The sequence below is a fragment of the Lampris incognitus genome, chromosome 2 (genome assembly GCF_029633865.1).
Source record: "Lampris incognitus isolate fLamInc1 chromosome 2, fLamInc1.hap2, whole genome shotgun sequence".
NCBI classification, from domain to species: domain Eukaryota; kingdom Metazoa; phylum Chordata; class Actinopteri; order Lampriformes; family Lampridae; genus Lampris; species Lampris incognitus.
The window spans coordinates 147481188-147499541 of NC_079212.1; the positions used below are offsets into that span (position 1 = coordinate 147481188).

The 18354-nt window shown below is 45.9% G+C and overlaps 1 protein-coding gene across 2 annotated transcripts in view; it reads right to left on the reverse strand.

Annotated features, from left to right (window-relative positions):
• Nucleotides 1–501: 501 nt before the first annotated feature.
• iars1 (isoleucyl-tRNA synthetase 1) overlaps nucleotides 502–18354 on the reverse strand; it is a 159953-nt gene continuing 142100 nt past the window's right edge. For both annotated transcript variants that reach the window (XM_056273008.1, XM_056273007.1), the window contains exons 29-34: nucleotides 17377–17553; nucleotides 6152–6272; nucleotides 5572–5697; nucleotides 4625–4771; nucleotides 3603–3755; nucleotides 502–1810 (exon numbers count right to left, since the gene is read on the reverse strand). In XM_056273008.1, the coding sequence (XP_056128983.1) occupies nucleotides 1728–1810; nucleotides 3603–3755; nucleotides 4625–4771; nucleotides 5572–5697; nucleotides 6152–6272; nucleotides 17377–17553 (807 nt within the window). In that variant the 3' untranslated portion in view covers nucleotides 502–1727. The remainder of the gene's footprint in view (nucleotides 1811–3602; nucleotides 3756–4624; nucleotides 4772–5571; nucleotides 5698–6151; nucleotides 6273–17376; nucleotides 17554–18354) is intronic.

Sequence of the window (18354 nt, forward strand, 5' to 3'; positions counted from 1 at the left end):
ACTTTTCCAGCTTCAGGTTCGAGGTGCGTGAGTATTCATTGTGCTTGCTCAATTTCTTCCGTAAGGAGTGCAAGACCATCAGCAAAGTCCAGGTCAGTAATTGTGATTGGTGCGACGCGTCGATTCTTCTGCTTATGTAGTTGGAAGCCGAGCTCTTCTTCTCTGCTGCTGATAGTTTTGTGCATGACATAGTCAAGTGCTATAGTGAAGATGTGCGGGGTTAGGGTATCTCCTTGCAGTACGCCTGCGATTACTTCGAATAACAGCTGAAAAGCGTTGCAGTCAGAGGACACATGGTGAAGTCCACCACATCCCAAAAAGCCTTCATGAGATGTTGAGACCCGAGAACAGGGAATTCCACCAGCCGGGGAAAAAGATCATTTTCTTTACGGACTTTCCTCGTCACAGTGTGGCTGACCCACCACATTCAACACAATAATCCCTCCACGCCAGAACAAACCTCCAGGAGGCAGCGCAAAAAAAGAAAGAAGACAGTTTGCTGATTCATGCCACTTTATTTCTTCCATTTGTCACCAACATGAATACATTTCCCATGTACAGACGTTTCAACACAAGACCCTTTTATTCCACACAAATCCTGAATGCCAGAATCCACGTCATCTTTTAAATGGAGAGATGCTGGTCCTTTTTTCTCTATGTCGTGAACGGGAAGGTTTTGTCATTTAAATTCAAATGAGCGTGTGATCACAAGGGGCCCGAAACTGCACTCGCAATCCAGGACCAGAGTAATTATAATTCCAGACCGAGCTACCTTTAATTGAAAGCCTCGATAGGACAATGACTGCATCAAATTAGCATTAGCGTGATAAAAAAAAGAAGCTCCCTGGTGTTTTTCAGTCGACAGCAAGACAAAGTCCAGGTCGTCTTGTCACCACGTTCCCCTAAATTTAACGAACAGCAGAGCTGCTCTGAGACCTCTTCCGCTGTTCACTTGGTTTATTCGTGTACGGGACTGACAGGGCAGCATTCTGCTCATTAACACCAACCCGAGGCGGGGTTTTTTGGGTGGGGATGGATGTATTATTTGGGGGGGGGGGGGATGCATCCAAAGTTAAAGAACGTTTTCCTTGACGGTGTTGTTTGAACACTGAAAGTAAGTTTTTGAGCCGTTTACAAGAAAGAAAGAAAAACCCAGAAAATGACCATTGTGTGTAATAATCAGCCCCTTCACATGGAGTCATGTGTTCAGCCTGTCTGTGGAGCTGTCAGGGGAGGGGAGTGGTTTTCTAACTGACGGTGTCTTTCTTCCCTCTAACAGATCTCTCTGTGGTCCTGCAGGAACATGGCTTGACTGACAGCACGATGTGCTTCCATCGTCTGTTTGTGCAGCAGCACACGAGAGGAGACGCGACTGCAGACAAACTGATTCACGGGCTGAGTCCTGGTGAGTTCTGGCGAGTCCTGGCGAGTTCTGGCGAGTCTTGGGTCAAAATGGTAACGCGGTTTCGAGTTGAACATCTCTCGTTTTCTTAAGCAGGGAAGGAGCACAATGTCACGTCTGAAGAGGAGCAATCTGTGCATCTCGAGAAGACTGAACATCTCAATGCATGGCTGTTTGTGGTGGTCTTGACAAATGGGTCTGGTCTGTTCTGGGTCAAGAATCCTCACAAGCATCTTAACACTAGAAAACGCTTGAGACTAATGTGATTTCAGACAGATCGTGCTAGTGTTAAGATGCCGTTACAGAAGATTTGGGCTTGGTGGATCTACGCCTCAGCGGTGGTCGGGAGAACCCGGACAAACAAGGTTTTCGTGTCCAGAGATTTCACCGGAGAGTCAGCAGGCAGCTCTGAAGAGGACAGAGAAACAAGACGTTAGCGCAAAAAACCGTAGAAATGATTTTTGTTATGAACCTCACACCTACTGAAATTCTACTGACGTCTGACTTATGGACCACTACCATTAACAACTGGGCCCTTTCGTTGATGCTAGGCTGAAGCCTGGATGATTGTCATGGAGCCACAACCAGAACACAGCCAACACTCATATTCACAACTAGGTCACGTTTTTAAACTTGCAAAGCAAGACGCTGGCATGCTGCTCAGCATCCGGACAGGAACACAAGACAAAGCTCAGTCTCAGTAACAGACTGAAGAGCTCTGAACTCTCTAGAGCTCACATTTTGAAGTCTAACTCGACTTTCTCCAACATCCGCCAGGTGAGCTAAGGTGTTAAAATGGGACAGCTTTCAAATGGCAATTTAATTCTATTCGGTCGACTTTTCCACCACCTTGTAAACCGCTCATCAGGATGAATATCACTGAAAAACTCCTAAAATTACTGAGGTGATCGAAGCTGTGGGCTGCAGCCTGGGCGTAGGGATGACCTTCACCTCCTCTCTGTTCCTTCCAGTTGGTTTGGTAAGGGTATGAAGTGATTTGGTGTCTACGGTGTTCATGTGATGCTTGGTTTGAAGTCCACCAGCCTTTAAAAGAGTCAGTCTTACTGTCCAACCAGAGATGGAACTTAAACTATGAGCTGACCTCAGGTTAGTTACAGTCTTTTTTTTGTGACTTTCCCCTCCTTTTTCCCCCCAGTAGTACTTGGCCAATCACCCCACTCTTCCGAGCCGTCCCGGTCTCTGCTCCACCCCCTCTGCCAATCCGGGTAGGGCTGCAGACTACCACATGTCTCCTCCAGTACATGTGGAGTCACCAGCCGCTTCTTTTCACCTGACAGTGAGGAGTTTCACCAGGGGGACGTAGCGCAGGGAAGGATCATGCTATTCCCCCCAGTTCCCCCTCACCCCCAAACAGGTGCCCCGACCGACCAGAGGAGGCGCTAGTGCAGCAACCAGGACACACACCAACATCTGGCTTCCCACCCACAGACATGGCTAATTGTGTCTGTAGGGACGCCCGACCAAACCGGAGGTAACACGGGGATTCGAACCGGCGATCCCCGTGTTGGTAGGCAACGGAACAGACCGCTACGCTACCCGGACACCTCTGTTACAGTCTTATTTGAACAGAGAGTATTTTAAACTCATTCATTCGTTCGTTTATCTTCAGCCGCTTCTCCGGGGTGGGGTCGCGGTGACAGCAAGCTAAGTAGGGCACTCCAGACCTCCCTCTCCCCAGCAACGCCCTCCAGCTCCTCCTGAGGGATCGCAAGGCGTTCCCAGGCCAGCTTGGACATGTAGTCCCTCCAGCGAGTTCTGGGTCTACCCTGGGGTCTCCTCCCAGTTGGCCGTGCCCGTGAAACCTCCAAAGGAAGGCGCCCAGGAGGCATCCTGATCAGATGCCTGAACCACCTTGACACCCGGCCACCAGACAGCTGGGCCTTGGCCCATGGGGCCCGGTAGGGCCCAGTCTGAAAAAAACAACATGGAGCCACTACCCCATGGACCCACCACACGTGGGGATGAGCATTGGGGTAGGGTGCAATGCATGCCGGCCAGCAGGCAATAGAGGGGACGGGGGCGTGCCGACTTCCGGCATCACAGATTGGTATTTTAAACTCTTTATGCAAAATGGAGGAAGATTTGACATGCAGGAAACAGAATCCAATCAGGCAGTAAAACCAGTTATCGGCAGTATTAGATGGTAGTGACGAGTGAAAACAGAGGCATGGCTACTCACCCTCCGTCAGCTCCTGGTCCAGATAAAGCCGCAGCCGTCTGCCACGCAGGCCAAAGACCTTGGCGGTCTCAGAAAGCAGACCTGGATGGTCCAAACAGTTCTGGCCCGAGGGGTTCACCAGGAGGAGGGTACCCACCTCTCCCGTCTGACACTCTGGAGGAAGAGGAGTAAGAGAGAAAGAGAGAGAGACTGTTAGAGAACAGAGAGAGAAGCTGTTCCCCACCTCAAGAGATCTCCAAAATAAATCGAAACTGAAGAGCTTCTATTGATTTGACGATCTTCAAGACTAAAGGGAAATACAGGGCAGAGAAGAGAAGGGATGGATGTAAGTGTCTATTACAGTGGTCCCAAACCCTGCTCCTGGAGGGCTACCATCACGCTGATTTCACTTCAGCCCTGATTTAACAAATCTGATTCTATTAATCAAGGTCTTGGTAAGTAGGTAATTAATTAATTGGTAAGTAGGTAATAATCATATGTTATATGGTTTGGAGACAGTGGCACTGATGAAAAGACAGGAGGAGGAGCTGGAGGTGGCAGAGATGAAGATGATAAGATTTTCATTGGGAGTGATGAAGAAGGACAGGATTAGGAACAAGTATATTAGAGGGACAGCTCAGGTTGGACGGTTTGGAGACAAAGCAAGAGAGGCAACACGGAGATGGTTTGGACATGTGTGGAGGAGAGATGCTGGGTATACTGGGAGAAGGATGCTGAATATGGAGCTGCCAGGGAAGAGGAGAAGAGGAAGGCCAAAGAGGAGGTTTATGGGTGTGGTGAGGGAGGACATGCAGGTGGCTGGTGTGACAGAGGAAGATGCAGAGGACAGGAAGAGATGGAAACGGATGATCCGCTGTGGCGCCCCCTAACGGGAGCAGCCGAAAGTAGTAGTAGTAGTAGTAGTAGTAGTGTTGGTAGTAGTAGTAGTTGGTAAGTAGTGTGTGTGTGTGTGTGTGTGTGTGTGTGTGTGTGTGTGTGTGTGTGTGTGTGTGTGTGTGTGTGTATCTAAGGTGTGTTCTTACCAGCCGGCTGTGCGTTGCAGAGCTGAAGGTTGACATAAGGGCAGAGGAGGGTGTCTGAGCTGGGGGAGGGGCTCGGAGCAGAGCCTGATGTCGTCACTAACAGAGTTTTACCACTCAGCACCAGGAGGTCCAGCTCGTTAGTAAGTTCTGAGGAGAAAAAAACCATATTGTTATGCATCTGCAATAATCTGTCATGCTCATTTGCATAACTGCAATATTCTAAATCACAATAGCGTTGGCTTAGTGGTGGTACTGTTGCATGGTGGAAACAGGGGGACAAGTGGGCTGCAACTATTTTCATAATTGATTAATCTGTTGATTATTTTTTCTTTTTTTTTTAATTTCCCCCTTTTTTCTCTCCAATTGTACATGGCCAGTTACCCCACTCTTCCAAGCCGTCCCGGTCTCTGCTCCGCCCCCTCTGCTGATCCTGGGAGGGCTGCAGACTACCACATGCCTCCTCCCATACATGTGGAGTCACCAGCCGCTTCTTTTCACCTGACAGTGAGGAGTTTCACCAGGGGGACGTAGCGTGTGGAAGGCTCACACTATTCCCCTCAGTTCCCTCTCCCCCGAACAGGCGCCCCGACCAACCAGAGGAGGCGCTAGTGCAGCGACCAGGATACATACCCACATCCGGCTTCCCACCCACAGACACGGCCAATTGTGTCTGTAGGGACTCCCGACCTGGCCGGAGGTACCATGGGGATTCGAACCGGTGATCCCCGTGTTGGTAGGCAACGGAATACACCACTAGGCTACCTGGACGCCTGTTGATCATTTTTTCAATTAACAGATTCATCATTTAGTGTATAAAATGTTAATGTGTTTCCTAAGTCTGACCTGTGGTGAAAAGTTCTGTAAATATTAATTTATCATGAGTATGAAGGTGTGGCGAGCAGCTGCTTGATTACTTCATTACCAGTAACACATGTAACAGGTCTCACCAGTGCCGCCGCTGAAAAAGGCCAGCGGGCTGCTGTTGGTTCTGAAGACACTACTGCAGACCATCCTGAGCTGGGCCAGGTTCAGTCGGTTGTCTCCTCTGGGGTTCTCCAGCAGGACCATGCCCTCTGACCCACATGAACATCAGCTTAAGCAATAATCACCATCATCGTCATCATCTGTTATTATTTTATACTGTTATAATATTATTATTAATAAATAATAATAATAATATTAAATAATAATAATTGTTATTATTATTAATGATTATTATTATCATTATTATCAAGTAATACAACAATAACACCCAGCACAGCCCACCGCCTGGTGGACCGTTAAACGAACTCCATGGATCCTGAAAACACCCCAGATTATTTCAAAGTTTTTAAAACAAAAAATGTAGTTTGTGTGGTGGTTTTTAAAACTCTGAGGTGTTGGGACATATCCTGCATATTAAAGAGCAGGTACACTTTAAATAAAAACAGACTTCTTCAAATTAGCAGTATTTCACAGCAAAGACTGGTGAGCAGTCAAACGTCTTCCTGTTTCCTGTGCTCAGCAGGTTAATTTTTCATTTCCTACCTTGTTCCTTGTTGGCAACTTTGACCTTGAGGTTAACAAAGGAGCAAGCCGGTCCATTCAGAGAAACTGTGGAGGCCGAAGATCCTTTCACGATGACCAACTCCAGATCTGAACCCTTCAACTGCAGTACAGAGACAAGAGACAGAGAGAGAGAGAGACAAAGGGAAAGGGTGGGAAAATATTTGCTTGGTGCATCAATTTTAAAAAAGCCTTCGATTCCATTTGGCATGAAGGACTTCTCTTCGAAATCTTTCAAAGCGGAAGAGGTGGTAAGGTATACGATCTAGAATCGTACAAGTACAAGAGCATACAAGGAATTTGTCTTGGTATGTTGATAAAAGAGGGAAAGACTAACAGTATATAGTAGAGATAAAATGTAAAAATAACAGCAAATTATATATATATATATATATATATATACAAGGTAAAATAAAATAAAAACAAAAGTAAGGTGCAATAATAAGGTGCAATCGTCACCAGTTCAGAGTTGAACATGAGGCCACGTGGCAGCCCCTGATGCCCAGCACTGGGTGGCATGAGCTGTATTTATAATAAGTTAAATTTGAATTTTAAGAAGTTATTTACAGAATAAGAGTTGTTTACAGGGTAGTGCAGGTTTTATGCAGGGTGTTCAAATATGGAGGCCCAGTAGGGAAGATAGAAGGGGATGAGTGGTGGGTGGGAAGATAGAAGGGGATGGGTGGTGGGTGGGAAGATAGAAGGGGATGGGCGGTGGGTGGGCAGCAGTGTCAGGAACTGTGGGTGTCTGGGGCTTGTTGGAAAGGCGTACTGCTGTAGGCAAGAAGCTGTTCTTGTGGTGTGAGGTTCTGGTTTTTTAGACCTGAGCCTCTTACCAGACGGGAGTGTTTCGGCCTGGGTGGGCAGAGTCAGCCACGATCTTTCCTGCTCGCCTCAGTGTCCTGGAGGTGTACAGGAGGTGTACTACACCTCTAGCACAACCAGTGTAACGTAAACATTAACAATCAAAGAGCAAAGCATTTTACCCAAAGACGCGGTGTGAGGCAAGGATGCTGTTTAACATCATTCAACTTGTCTATAAATGAACCTGCAGACCAGTTGGACACTTCAGCAACTCTGGGCCTCACACTCATAAGACACAGATTAGATCCCTGCTTTATGCAGATGACCTTATTCTGCTGTATCCAACCAGAGATAGTCTTCAACATACCCTGATCATCCTGGAACAATACTGCCACCATAACTGGTCTTGGGGGTAAATTTTAAGAAAGTTTAAATCATGATCTTCAAAACAAAAAAACAACAACAACCCAGATATCTTGAAAATAAATACCATTTTACTTTGAATAACACCGTAATTAAACACAAAAATTATATTTGCCTTGGTCTGACCATATCTGCATCAGGAAATGCCAATATGGCAATAAATGCACCTTTAGGCATTTATTTATTTATGTATGTATCTATCTATCTAGCTAGCTATCTAGCTATCTATCTATTTAGTCATTGGGTGCCTGCTGCCCAGTGACTGCTGGGATAGGCTCCAGCATTCCATGACTGCTTTTTTTTAAATTTCTCTGTGGTCTGTGCATTTCCTTCTTTATCGACTTTATTTCCAGTCTCAACTTGATTCTGTTCCACAGTCTGCTCCCTGTCCTGCATGTCTGTCCTGCAAGCCTGCTTCTGTCTCCTCTGCTTTCTCTGCAGACAGCCGCACACTGGGCGAGTCAGACTCATCCTCAGGCTGCGGTGTTTAAGGTGGGCCCGAGCCGGCCTGCTCTCGGGCCTCAGGGCAAGACCGAATCAAATGTCTTTCTGCCCCGCAACCCGAGCATTTCACAGTTTGAGAAGTTGCAAAGACAATGTAACTGAAACTGTCAACTTTGAAACTGAAAGTCAAGTTCAAATCACCCGTGTTGTGTTTGGGAATCAGAAAGACCTGTCTTCTGTGACACACAACATGTTTTAGCTTTGGTGACTTGGACCCCAGCAGAACCATTTTAGTGGGACACCCCAGCTGCCCACAGCACGACAGCTCTTTTGCAAAAACTTTGTTTTTAATAAATGGAGGTACGCTGGACATCATGATCTTTCTATTGGGTTCACCAGTGGGAGAACAGGGTCAATGTATCATGAACAACAAGACCTCTTCAACCATGGCCACATCGTCCAGAACCATTCTAACAGCGCTGGCCACGTGAGAAGCAGATTTAACACTTTCAAAGCCTACAAGCTCTCCAACGGCATAGCTGACCTCCTCCACCCAACATCTGACACTTGGTAATATTTTAACCACATGCTGACTTGTCAGTTTTTCCAGCTCCTCACAACTACTGACAATGGGCATAGTGCCTGGCTGCCAACTGCTCTACCAAACTGAACCACACTTACCCACCACCACCACCTAATAACAACAAACCTAATAACCACCACCTAACAACCTAATAACCACCACCACCTAATAACCACCACCTAATAATAACAAACCTAACAACCTAATAACCACCACCACCTAATAACAACAAACCTAATAACCACCACCTAATAACAACAAACCTAATAACCACCACCTAATAACCACCACCACCTAATAACCACCACCTAACAACCTAATAACCACCACCACCTAATAACAACAAACCTAACAACCTAATAACCACCACCACCTAATAACAACAAACTTAACACATACAAAAACACAAAACCGATAGAAAAAGAGAAAGCATAGAAATTCATTCACACCGAAGCAACACGCCTCTACTCCACTCACTCACACTTCCGAGAGAGAGAGACCGAGAGAGACCGAGAGAAAGAGACCGAGAGAGAGAGAGAGACAATTTGAATTTTAAACCAAGTCTTTATTTAACAAAAAAAAATTAAACAAAAAGCAGACTTGAAATCCCTCCAAACATAAACAATACTTGTCAAAGTAGAAACAATCAAAAAGCAGTTTTTAACAAGCCCAAAAAACAATCATTCACCAACAACTCAAAAAATAAAAAACAGGTAAGACCCCTTTTATCCTGCTCTGTAGAACAAACCAGCTCACCCTTTATGGTGGAACACAGCACCCCTTTATAACACCACAAGGTTGTGAATGTGACCAGCTCTTTCATTGCCTTGTAATAATTGAAGTCTACTCTTCTCCTGGCCTGGACCATCCTGCAGAACAACAGTTCAACATGACATTCTAGACACTGTTTATTTCTCTTTCTCCGGCTCACATAGATAGCCATCTTTGCCTGCCCAGCAATAAAGTTTAAGAGTTGACATTTATATTTTACACGTTGGCTGTGTTTGGAACCAAAAATAAAATTCTGTTTGCAGAAACTTTCCCGAGATGATCTAAATAAGCAGTCTAGTAGCAGAAACAGGGGTGTAAGCCTCACACATTCTGAAAAGCAATGAAACACTGTTTCTCTCTGGGCACAATAGGGACAGTTGTCATTCACATTAGGGTCTAGCACAGAAACAAAAGCACTGACCGCCACTATGCCATGCAAGACCCTCCACTGCAGATCACCAGCTTTTTTAATTAACGTTGGTTTGTATAAACCCCTCCAGACTGGCTTCACATTCTCCCCCAAGCCCAGCTGGGCTCTCCAGGGTGTATCAGTCCCACCACTCAGTTTCTCTTTATTCAGGACTTTTACAAGCATATTATACATGGTCTTACCTTTAAGTACATTCTGCCTTTAATTAAGAAAATTTCCCAAACCCAAAAGTGGCCCCATGCAATTTTTCAGATCAGGAACAACCTTTAAAACAGGAGATGGATCCTCACAATTGGGATGAGTAGAACCACTGCAGTATGATGTCAAAAGCCCCCATTCTATTGCTGTGAGCTGACCGTTCCACTTAAGTAGTAGCCGACTAGTGAGGCGCGTAGATTTCACTCCCAGGTGAGATGCTAGAGCAGCAGCGTTGTCAAGATTGGGCCCAGCCAGCTCCACCACCTGACCCAACGTGACGACCTTTGCCTGGCAGAACAGCTTTGATACAGTGGGTCCGATGTCACGGAACGTGTCCATACGCCCACCATACACCACCGGCTCTTTTAGAAGCCAGCTCAGAGAGTCAGAACAGCCCATTCTCTCCTTCTTGAACATATTCCACACTCTTATGAGCCCACGATAAAATCCAGGCAATCCGTTGAGGTCTGAGTTCTTAATAGCCATTAGAAACAAAGGCAAGTCTATTCCGAGTCCACAACACCGTTGAAGTATTGCACAGGCTGCTGGTCGCCACACTAAGTCTCGAGGCCCAGTGAGCAATCTTTGAATGAACTGGAGGCGGAAGGCTGCACCCCTGCTGGCCAGATGGATCAGCCCTTGCCCCCCTCATCTTTAGGAAGGTACAGCACACTCTGAGGAATCCAGTGCAAGTTGTCCCAGAAAAAGTTCACCAGCACAGCCTGAATCTTGGCCAGGAGGTTGGTTGGAGGATCAACGCATGTTAAGCGATGCCATAGCGTTGATGACACCAGGTTGTTGATTACTAACATGCGACCCCTATATGACAGTTTTGGTAGAATCCATTTCCATTTCCTAAGACACCCTACTACTTTTTCCAAAACATTCTCCCAATTCTTATTTGAAAAGGTGTCATTGCCCACAAACACTCCCAGATATTTCATCCCTCCCCTTTTCCATGTCAATCCCCCAGGTAACATGAGCTTACCATTCAGTCCCTCTCCTACCATCAGTGCCTCACTTTTTCCCCAGTTTACCCTAGCTGCTGATATCTGACCAAACTTGATAACATTTTTTACTAAGACATCAACATCTCTTTGGTCCTTTACAAAAACAGCTACATCATCGGCATAGGCAGAGCGCTTAAAGGGTTGCGCCGCAACCAGCAAAAGCAACTCCAGACAACTCACACCTCAATTTATGCAACAGGGGCTCAATGGCCAGGGAGAACAACATTCCAGACAAAGAACATCCCTTCCTGATTCCCCTTTGAACCTTAAAAGGAGCACTCAAACCACCGTTAATTTTAAGTACACTCTCAGTGTCACTGTATAAAACCTTGATTGTAGCTATAAAACCTGGGCTGAGACCGAAAGCTTTCATGGTTTGCCACAAGTGCTGGTGTTCAACCCGGTCAAAAGTCTTTTCCTGATCTATGGAAATAAGACCAGTTTCAACTCCCAATGAACTAGAGATGTCCAAAACGTCCCTAATTAATGTAATGTTGTCAGTGATCAGCCTACCGGGCACACAGTAAGTCTGGTCAACATGGATGACCTCCTTCATCACCTTTCTCAGTCTGTTTGCTAACACCTTAGAAAAGATCTTGTAATCAGTGCAGAGCAGGGACACTGGCCGCCAGTTCTTAATGTCCTGCAAATCCCCTTTCTTCGGTAAGAGCGTAATGACGGCCCTTCTGCAACTCCGAGGCAACCTCCCCTCAGTTGCACTGTTCCTCAGGACAGTCAACAAATCCCCTCCGAGCACCGGCCAAAAAGACTTATAGAAGTCAACAGGTAAACCGTCTATACCAGGTGCCTTGCCACTTTCCAGACTTTGCAGGGCGTCATGAAGTTCTTCACGGGACAGTTGTGCCTCGAGGTCTGTATTGAGTGCTACCTCAACCTTTTTTAGCCCATGATAGAATGATTCAGCCCCTAGCACATCCTGCCTGAATTCGCTCTTATAGAGGTCACTGTAAAACCCTGCTGCGTATTTCAGAATTCCAGAAAAATCTGACAGCTGCACACCAGTGTTAGTACGCAGAGAGTGAATGGTTTTTCTCTGCCCATTCTTGCACTCTAGACTAAAGAAAAAGTGAGAAGGAGCATCCATATGTGTGGCGTTCAGAAAGCGTGAGCGGACCAGTGCCCCCTGTGCTGTAATACCCAGCAGGCTAGCCAAAGCACACTTTCTGGATTTGAGAGCCTCTACATGGCCTCTGTCTCCTGTGGAATCTGCCAAATTCTGTAGTTCCACCATTTCATCCTCTAGATCTCTCATAGATCTGGCTATGTCTCTGGTGACATTGCGAGTGTACTGCTGGCAAAACTGCTTTATCTGACACTTGCCAATGTCCCACCATTGCTGCAGAGAAATAAATTCAGACCTTTGGCTTCTATATTGGCCCCAGAAAAACTTAAAAGCATCTGTAAAGTTGTTATCATTTAGGAGGCCTGTGTTAAAATGCCAGAAAGCACTATTTGTTTTAACACTTCGTATGATAACCGAGCACTGTACAAGAGAGTGGTCAGAGAAACAAACTGGAAGTATGTTACATTGTTTAAACACATTAAAATTATGTTTAAAACAATAAAACCGATCAAGCCGTGCCATGGATAGCGCATTATCTTTTAAATGTGTCCATGTATACTGCCTTTGGGTGCCATAAAAAGCTCTCCAAACATCTTTCAGTTCACACGAATTAACCAAGCCTGTGAGCCGACTAAGAGATGCAGGATGTGGTTCCTGATGGTTCCTCTCCAGCTTGCAATTCTCTGCACAGTTAAAGTCCCCTCCCAGAAATAAATACTCCTCACTGTCACACTTACTAATAACATCAGATTACACATCCAAAAAAACTCATCTTTCAGGGCCAAGGGTTGGACCATAAACATTTATAAAAACTAGTGTTATGTTTTCATAATGCGCTCTTACTTTCAGTAGCCGGCCTTTGACTACTTCCTCTACCTCGAGGGAGCATGGCAAAAAATCTCTTGAGAAAAGAATCCCAACCTCACCACTAATATTCGATTTATGACTGAGAATCAATTTTCCAGTCCAATCCCTCTTCCATTCAGTTTCATTATCTGCTGTGCTATGTGTTTCTTGCACAAGCAAGACATCTATTTTCTTCAGCTCAACCAGTTTAAACACAGCAGCTCTTTTCATGTCATCTCTTGCTCCATTCAGATTTAAAGTGCCTAATTGTATATTACACATGAGGAGAGTGGGGCTGAACTGTGCCAGAAACAAGCTTACACTGACCAAAAAGATAAAAATACCCAAACTTGTCTTAATGATGATCATGAAGTTGCAATTTTACCTTCTAAACAAGTTTTTTCAGTCTGAAGACTTCCTGCTCAGTAATTGTGTTCACCTCCAAGTCCCCTGTGTTTTTCATAAAGCATTTCACTGAGTCAATAAAAAGCTGCAAGTCTGGAAAGTAGTTTCCCACCTTGACTGCCCTCAAACCCTTGGTACCCTGCAAAAACTTCCTGATTTTCAGAAAAGCATAGCTGCCTTCTGTGTCCACCTGTGTACGAGGAGAGGAACCTAACTCACACTCACTTTCTTCTGTGTTCTCATCAGACAAAGAGGAGGATGGCTTTTTATCTTTTGACGCCCTCTTCGCTTTTAAACTTTCCTGTCTACCTTCAGTCGGCTTCCTTTTAATGGACTTTTTTGATTTTATTTCATCGTCCAACATAATCTCTGCCTCTTCTTCGAGTACAGACTCTGCCACTCTAACAGCAGTCTGCTGTATTTGCGTCCTCTGACCACAATTTGTATCTGGCCCAGCCAATTTGCTATGATCCCTGGTCTCGCTGTTTTCATCTTCCGTTTCATTCTGTTCAACCTCCGCTACCTGCTCATCCTGGCCATCAGCTCTGACCTGCCCAAGTTCTGTCACCTTCTCAGTGTGCTCAACGTTTTTAATCTGCTCAGCCTGCACACCTCCTTCTCCTGCCTGCTCAGTCCGTCCATTTTCCTCATGTTCCCCAGCCTCGGTCTTTTTCTGTGTCACCACCTGGTCTGTTTCTCCCGCCCCTCGCTTCCCAGCCTCCTGTCCGCCCTGTGCCGACTCGGCCGCGCCGCCTCCAGCCGGAGATGCGCCGCTCGTGGCGCATTACTAAATCCCCCACTGACCCACAGCCAAAACAATTTCATCATAAGGGATGTAACAAATACAATGTAGTTAAAGTCATCAATCCTGAATTTCAGCTTCAGATCCAAATCCTCTGCATTATTTTTCAAAACCATGAAACCTTGCCTCCTATGAGACACAACGTGTTTCAAGTGAGGAGACTGGCAACCGGAGGAGACCATTTTTATCGGGGACACTAGTTGTCCGTATCTTGCAAGCTCCTTCTCAAAAGCTGCATTTCTCATGAACAGGGGGGGAGCATTAGAGATGGTGATTCTCTTGGCTGGGTTAACCAGCGGCAGAACGGGAGTCACCATGTCCCTAATCACCACACCACTTTCCACCACCTGGTTGACCTTATCAATACTGTCCAGAAACATGACTACTGCACCGTTCATCCTGGACGCCGATTTGATGCTTCCATAGCCCACATGCTCCCCTACCGCGAGGCGGCGCTCCTCCACCGAGCACGTGACCACCGGAGCCACTTTAATCGCGTGCCGGCGTGTCAACTTCTCAAACGCCGTCCCTCCACCTCCCACAGCGGCCATATTGCCCCGCCGGGCCGGTAGCAGCGCTACTGAAAATAAAACAACGCCGCTTAAACCTACCACCGAGAAAACCTAACTAATAAATAAACAACAAACCCACAGAAAGCACGTGAAAGCACCAGACAAAACAAGTCCAGGTTTTAGAAACTCACTCACACCGAAGCAACACGCTGCTACTCCGTACACTCACTCGCACTTCCGCTCAGAGAGAGAGAGAGCGAAAGAGAGAGGGAGAGAGAGAGAGAGAGAGAGAGAGAGAGAGAGAGAGAGAGACAGAGAGAGAGAGAGAGGGGACAAGCATGGGACACTAGATGGGACAAGCATCCAGCAGAAACCCTACATGCTGAATTCTGTAGAATGATTAAAAAAGGAAAACACCAAACAACGCATGTAGGGCAGAATTAGGCCGGTTTCCATTGATAAATGTACAAAAAGGATCTCTAAATTTCTGGATGCACTTAAACACAAGCCCAACAAATACATTGCACTTTAAAGCTCTGAAACCCAAGAACTGAACCCCGAAAAGAGTCCCCTGAAGCAGCTGGCTCTGAGACTCACTAACCCTGTAACAAATACTAAGACCAACCAACCTCAGGCCAGCACTGCATCCCAAACAAAGATACGATAAATCAGCTATAAAACAAACCAACATCAGGATAAATCAGACTATAAAACAAACCAACATGAGGATAAATCAGCTATAAAACAAACAAACATGAGGATAAATCAGACTATAAAACAAACCAACATGAGGATAAATCAGCTATAAAACAAACCAACATGAGGATAAATCAGGCTATAAAACAAAGCAAGAACAATTATCTGAAACATTGGAACGCTGAAATCAAAACTCAAAACAAACTAGAAGTCTATCGGGCCCTAAAAACAAACTATGATCTGGAAGAATACCTCTTAACTGTCAGAGACAGGAAGCAGCGACAGACCCTCACCAAATACAGGCTCAGTGACCACAGTCTAACCATTGAAAAGAGGAGACACAAAAAGACGTGGTTGCCAAAAGAGCATCGAACATGTGGTCAGTGCATGACAGATGAGGTGGAGACAGAGGTGCACTTCCTCCTTAAATGTGACCCATGTGAAAAACAGCGCCGGGCTTTAGTCCAGGAGCTGGAACATGTGACTCCAGAGTAGCAGGAAATGGAGGACGCAGGTAAGCTGCGGGGGGTCCTGGGAGGGGGGCCAGCGGCGAGCATTGCAGCAAGATTTATATTATCTTGCCACAACCTGAGAGACAGTGGGGGACGGCACCTATTGCTACTGTTGTTGTTTAATATCATAATCATTGTTGTTGTTGCTGTTATTATAATCATTGTTGTTGTTGTTATTTTTATAATCATTGTTGTTGTTGTTATTATTATAATCATTGTTGTATTGTGTTGTTGTTGTTTTACATGCTTTGGCAATATGTACACAAACGTATGTCATGCCAATAAAGCACATATTGAATTGCGAGAGAGAGAGTCAGTGAGAGTATTCATTATTGCAGTGCTCACCAACCCTGGTCCTGCAGAGCTCTGGTCCTGTAGAGCTCCGGTCCTGCGGGTTTTCCCCCCAACTCTTATTTAAAACACCTGATTCTACTGATTCCCTACTTACCAAGACCTTGACGAACTGAATCAGATGTGTTAAATGAGGGTTGGAGTGAAAACTGGCAGGACGGTAGATCTCCAGGACCAGGAGTGAAAACCAGCAGGACGGTAGATCTCCAGGACCAGGAGTGAAAACCAGCAGGACGGTAGATCTCCAGGACCAGGAGTGAAAACCAGCAGGATGGTAGATCTCCAGGACCAGGAGTGAAAACCGGCAGGATGGTTGATCTCCAGGACCAGGAGTGAAAACCGGCAGGATGGTTGATCTCCAGGACCGGGAGTGAAAACCGGCAGGACGGTAGATCTCCAGGACCAGGAGTGAAAACCGGCAGGACGGTAGATCTCCAGGACCAGGGTTGGCGACCACTGCTTTAATGTAACATTTTAACATAAAGTACATCTAGTAAAATACATTATTTTGAATGGTCAGGGGTTCATGTAGTTCTTGAGAAGATGGAAAATAATATCACAGTTATGTGTATTTAATGTATCAATATCTAATCATGACATCTGCTTCCATATAATAAATACCATGATTAAGAATCCAGCTGAGATTCATCACACTGAACTGTGTGGTAATGTAAAGTACAGCATAATACTCCCTCAAATACTTCACGCCTCACTTTGTGAGAACTTTTAGGTCATAAACTCTCATTATCATTTATTTGGACAACACGGTTATGTGCCATGACATGACAATAAGCACATTCTATTCACCACTGTAAGATGAGAAATGATAATAGTGAATAACTGCCCTGTCTTCAGGCTGAGATGGTGTGGATTTTTTTCCTACTGCAGTGAAAAAGCAACGTATCCCCGCCATTTCTATAAATGCGGCATATTGCAACACCCAAACTTGCCGGCTGCCCCTTGTCGTCTGGCTCAGAGCCAGGTTGTGCCCCAACAGGTGATGTCATATCTGGCTTTGGAACTTGATACGTCGCCATTGTTGAACTGAAAAACGTCCAGCGGGTAGCGTCAACGGGGCGTTACCATGTGAGAGAAGTGTGTTCGGTACGAGCACCTGCAGTGAAACGCTGACTCTAGCTCGATCCCCGACTCCTCCACCGAGCGTGTTCCCGTGTCCTGGAGCAAGACACTGAACCCCTAACTGCTGGTGATGAGCAGGCTGGTGTTTTGCACGGCAGCCTCCTCCATCAGTGCATGAATGTGAGGCGTCCATCTTAAAGCCCTGTGAGGGGTCGGGAAGTAGAAGAGCACTACATAAATGTAGTCCCATTCATACCTGAGTCTTCTCTTCTACGATGACGCTGGCATTTTTGGGGACCGGGTAGGGCAGTAGGGGGGCCTTGGTGGTTGCCAGGATGAAGTCAGTGTGAGCGCGGATGACGTCGTCCAGGTACTCCCCTGCTGGCTGGCAGCGGTAGTACACCCGAATCTCATCTGATGGCACCAGGTGGCCCTGGGAGAGGAGGGATGGATGAAGAAATAATGATTTTAGAAAAACGACGACGCTGCAAACAGCAAACACTTTTTCCCTTTATTTTGAAGTCAAGCAAGACAGAAATGATGTTCTCCGAGCAGGGACACTTCACTACCTGGCTTTCTGTCTGTGAACGTGAGGACACTTTTTTTCCTTTCCCCCCAATCGTGGCTGGCCAGTTACCCCACTCTTCCGAGCCATCCCAGTCGGGGATCGCCGTGTTGGAAGGCAGTGGAATAGACCGCTATGCTACCCGGACGCCCCCACCAGAGGGGTTTTCCCCTGTTGCCTGGCAAGGGAGCACGTTGCGTGTAATGTAGACAAAGTCCTCTGGCCTGACCCAGCACAAAGATGTGATGCTGAGGCAGAACGAGTCTCTGGTCGACTTTGATTTTGCAGTTGCAGTTTTTTTACAGTGTACTGTAGTGTGCTTTTCATTTAGATTTCTTCCTTTGTCTATTGGCCTTTTGCAGTACTGTATTTTTATGCAAATCCTGAATACTGCAGACTTACTGATAGTGTATTACCTGATACATTAAACGTTGTGTCCAGATGAACTGATTCAACCTTCTTTGATTTTTTTACCTGGATTATTGAGTATGCATCGACATGTATTACTTGCAGTACTTACAGTATACAATATGTTCACTGTACCAAGTTGTGAATATACATTTTTTTTGTGAAAATGCAAAATGTATTTATTGTACACACTAAAATTTTTTACACATGAAAAATGTTTCTCTCTGCAGCTCCATGCCCTGTGTTGCATTGTGTGATGTG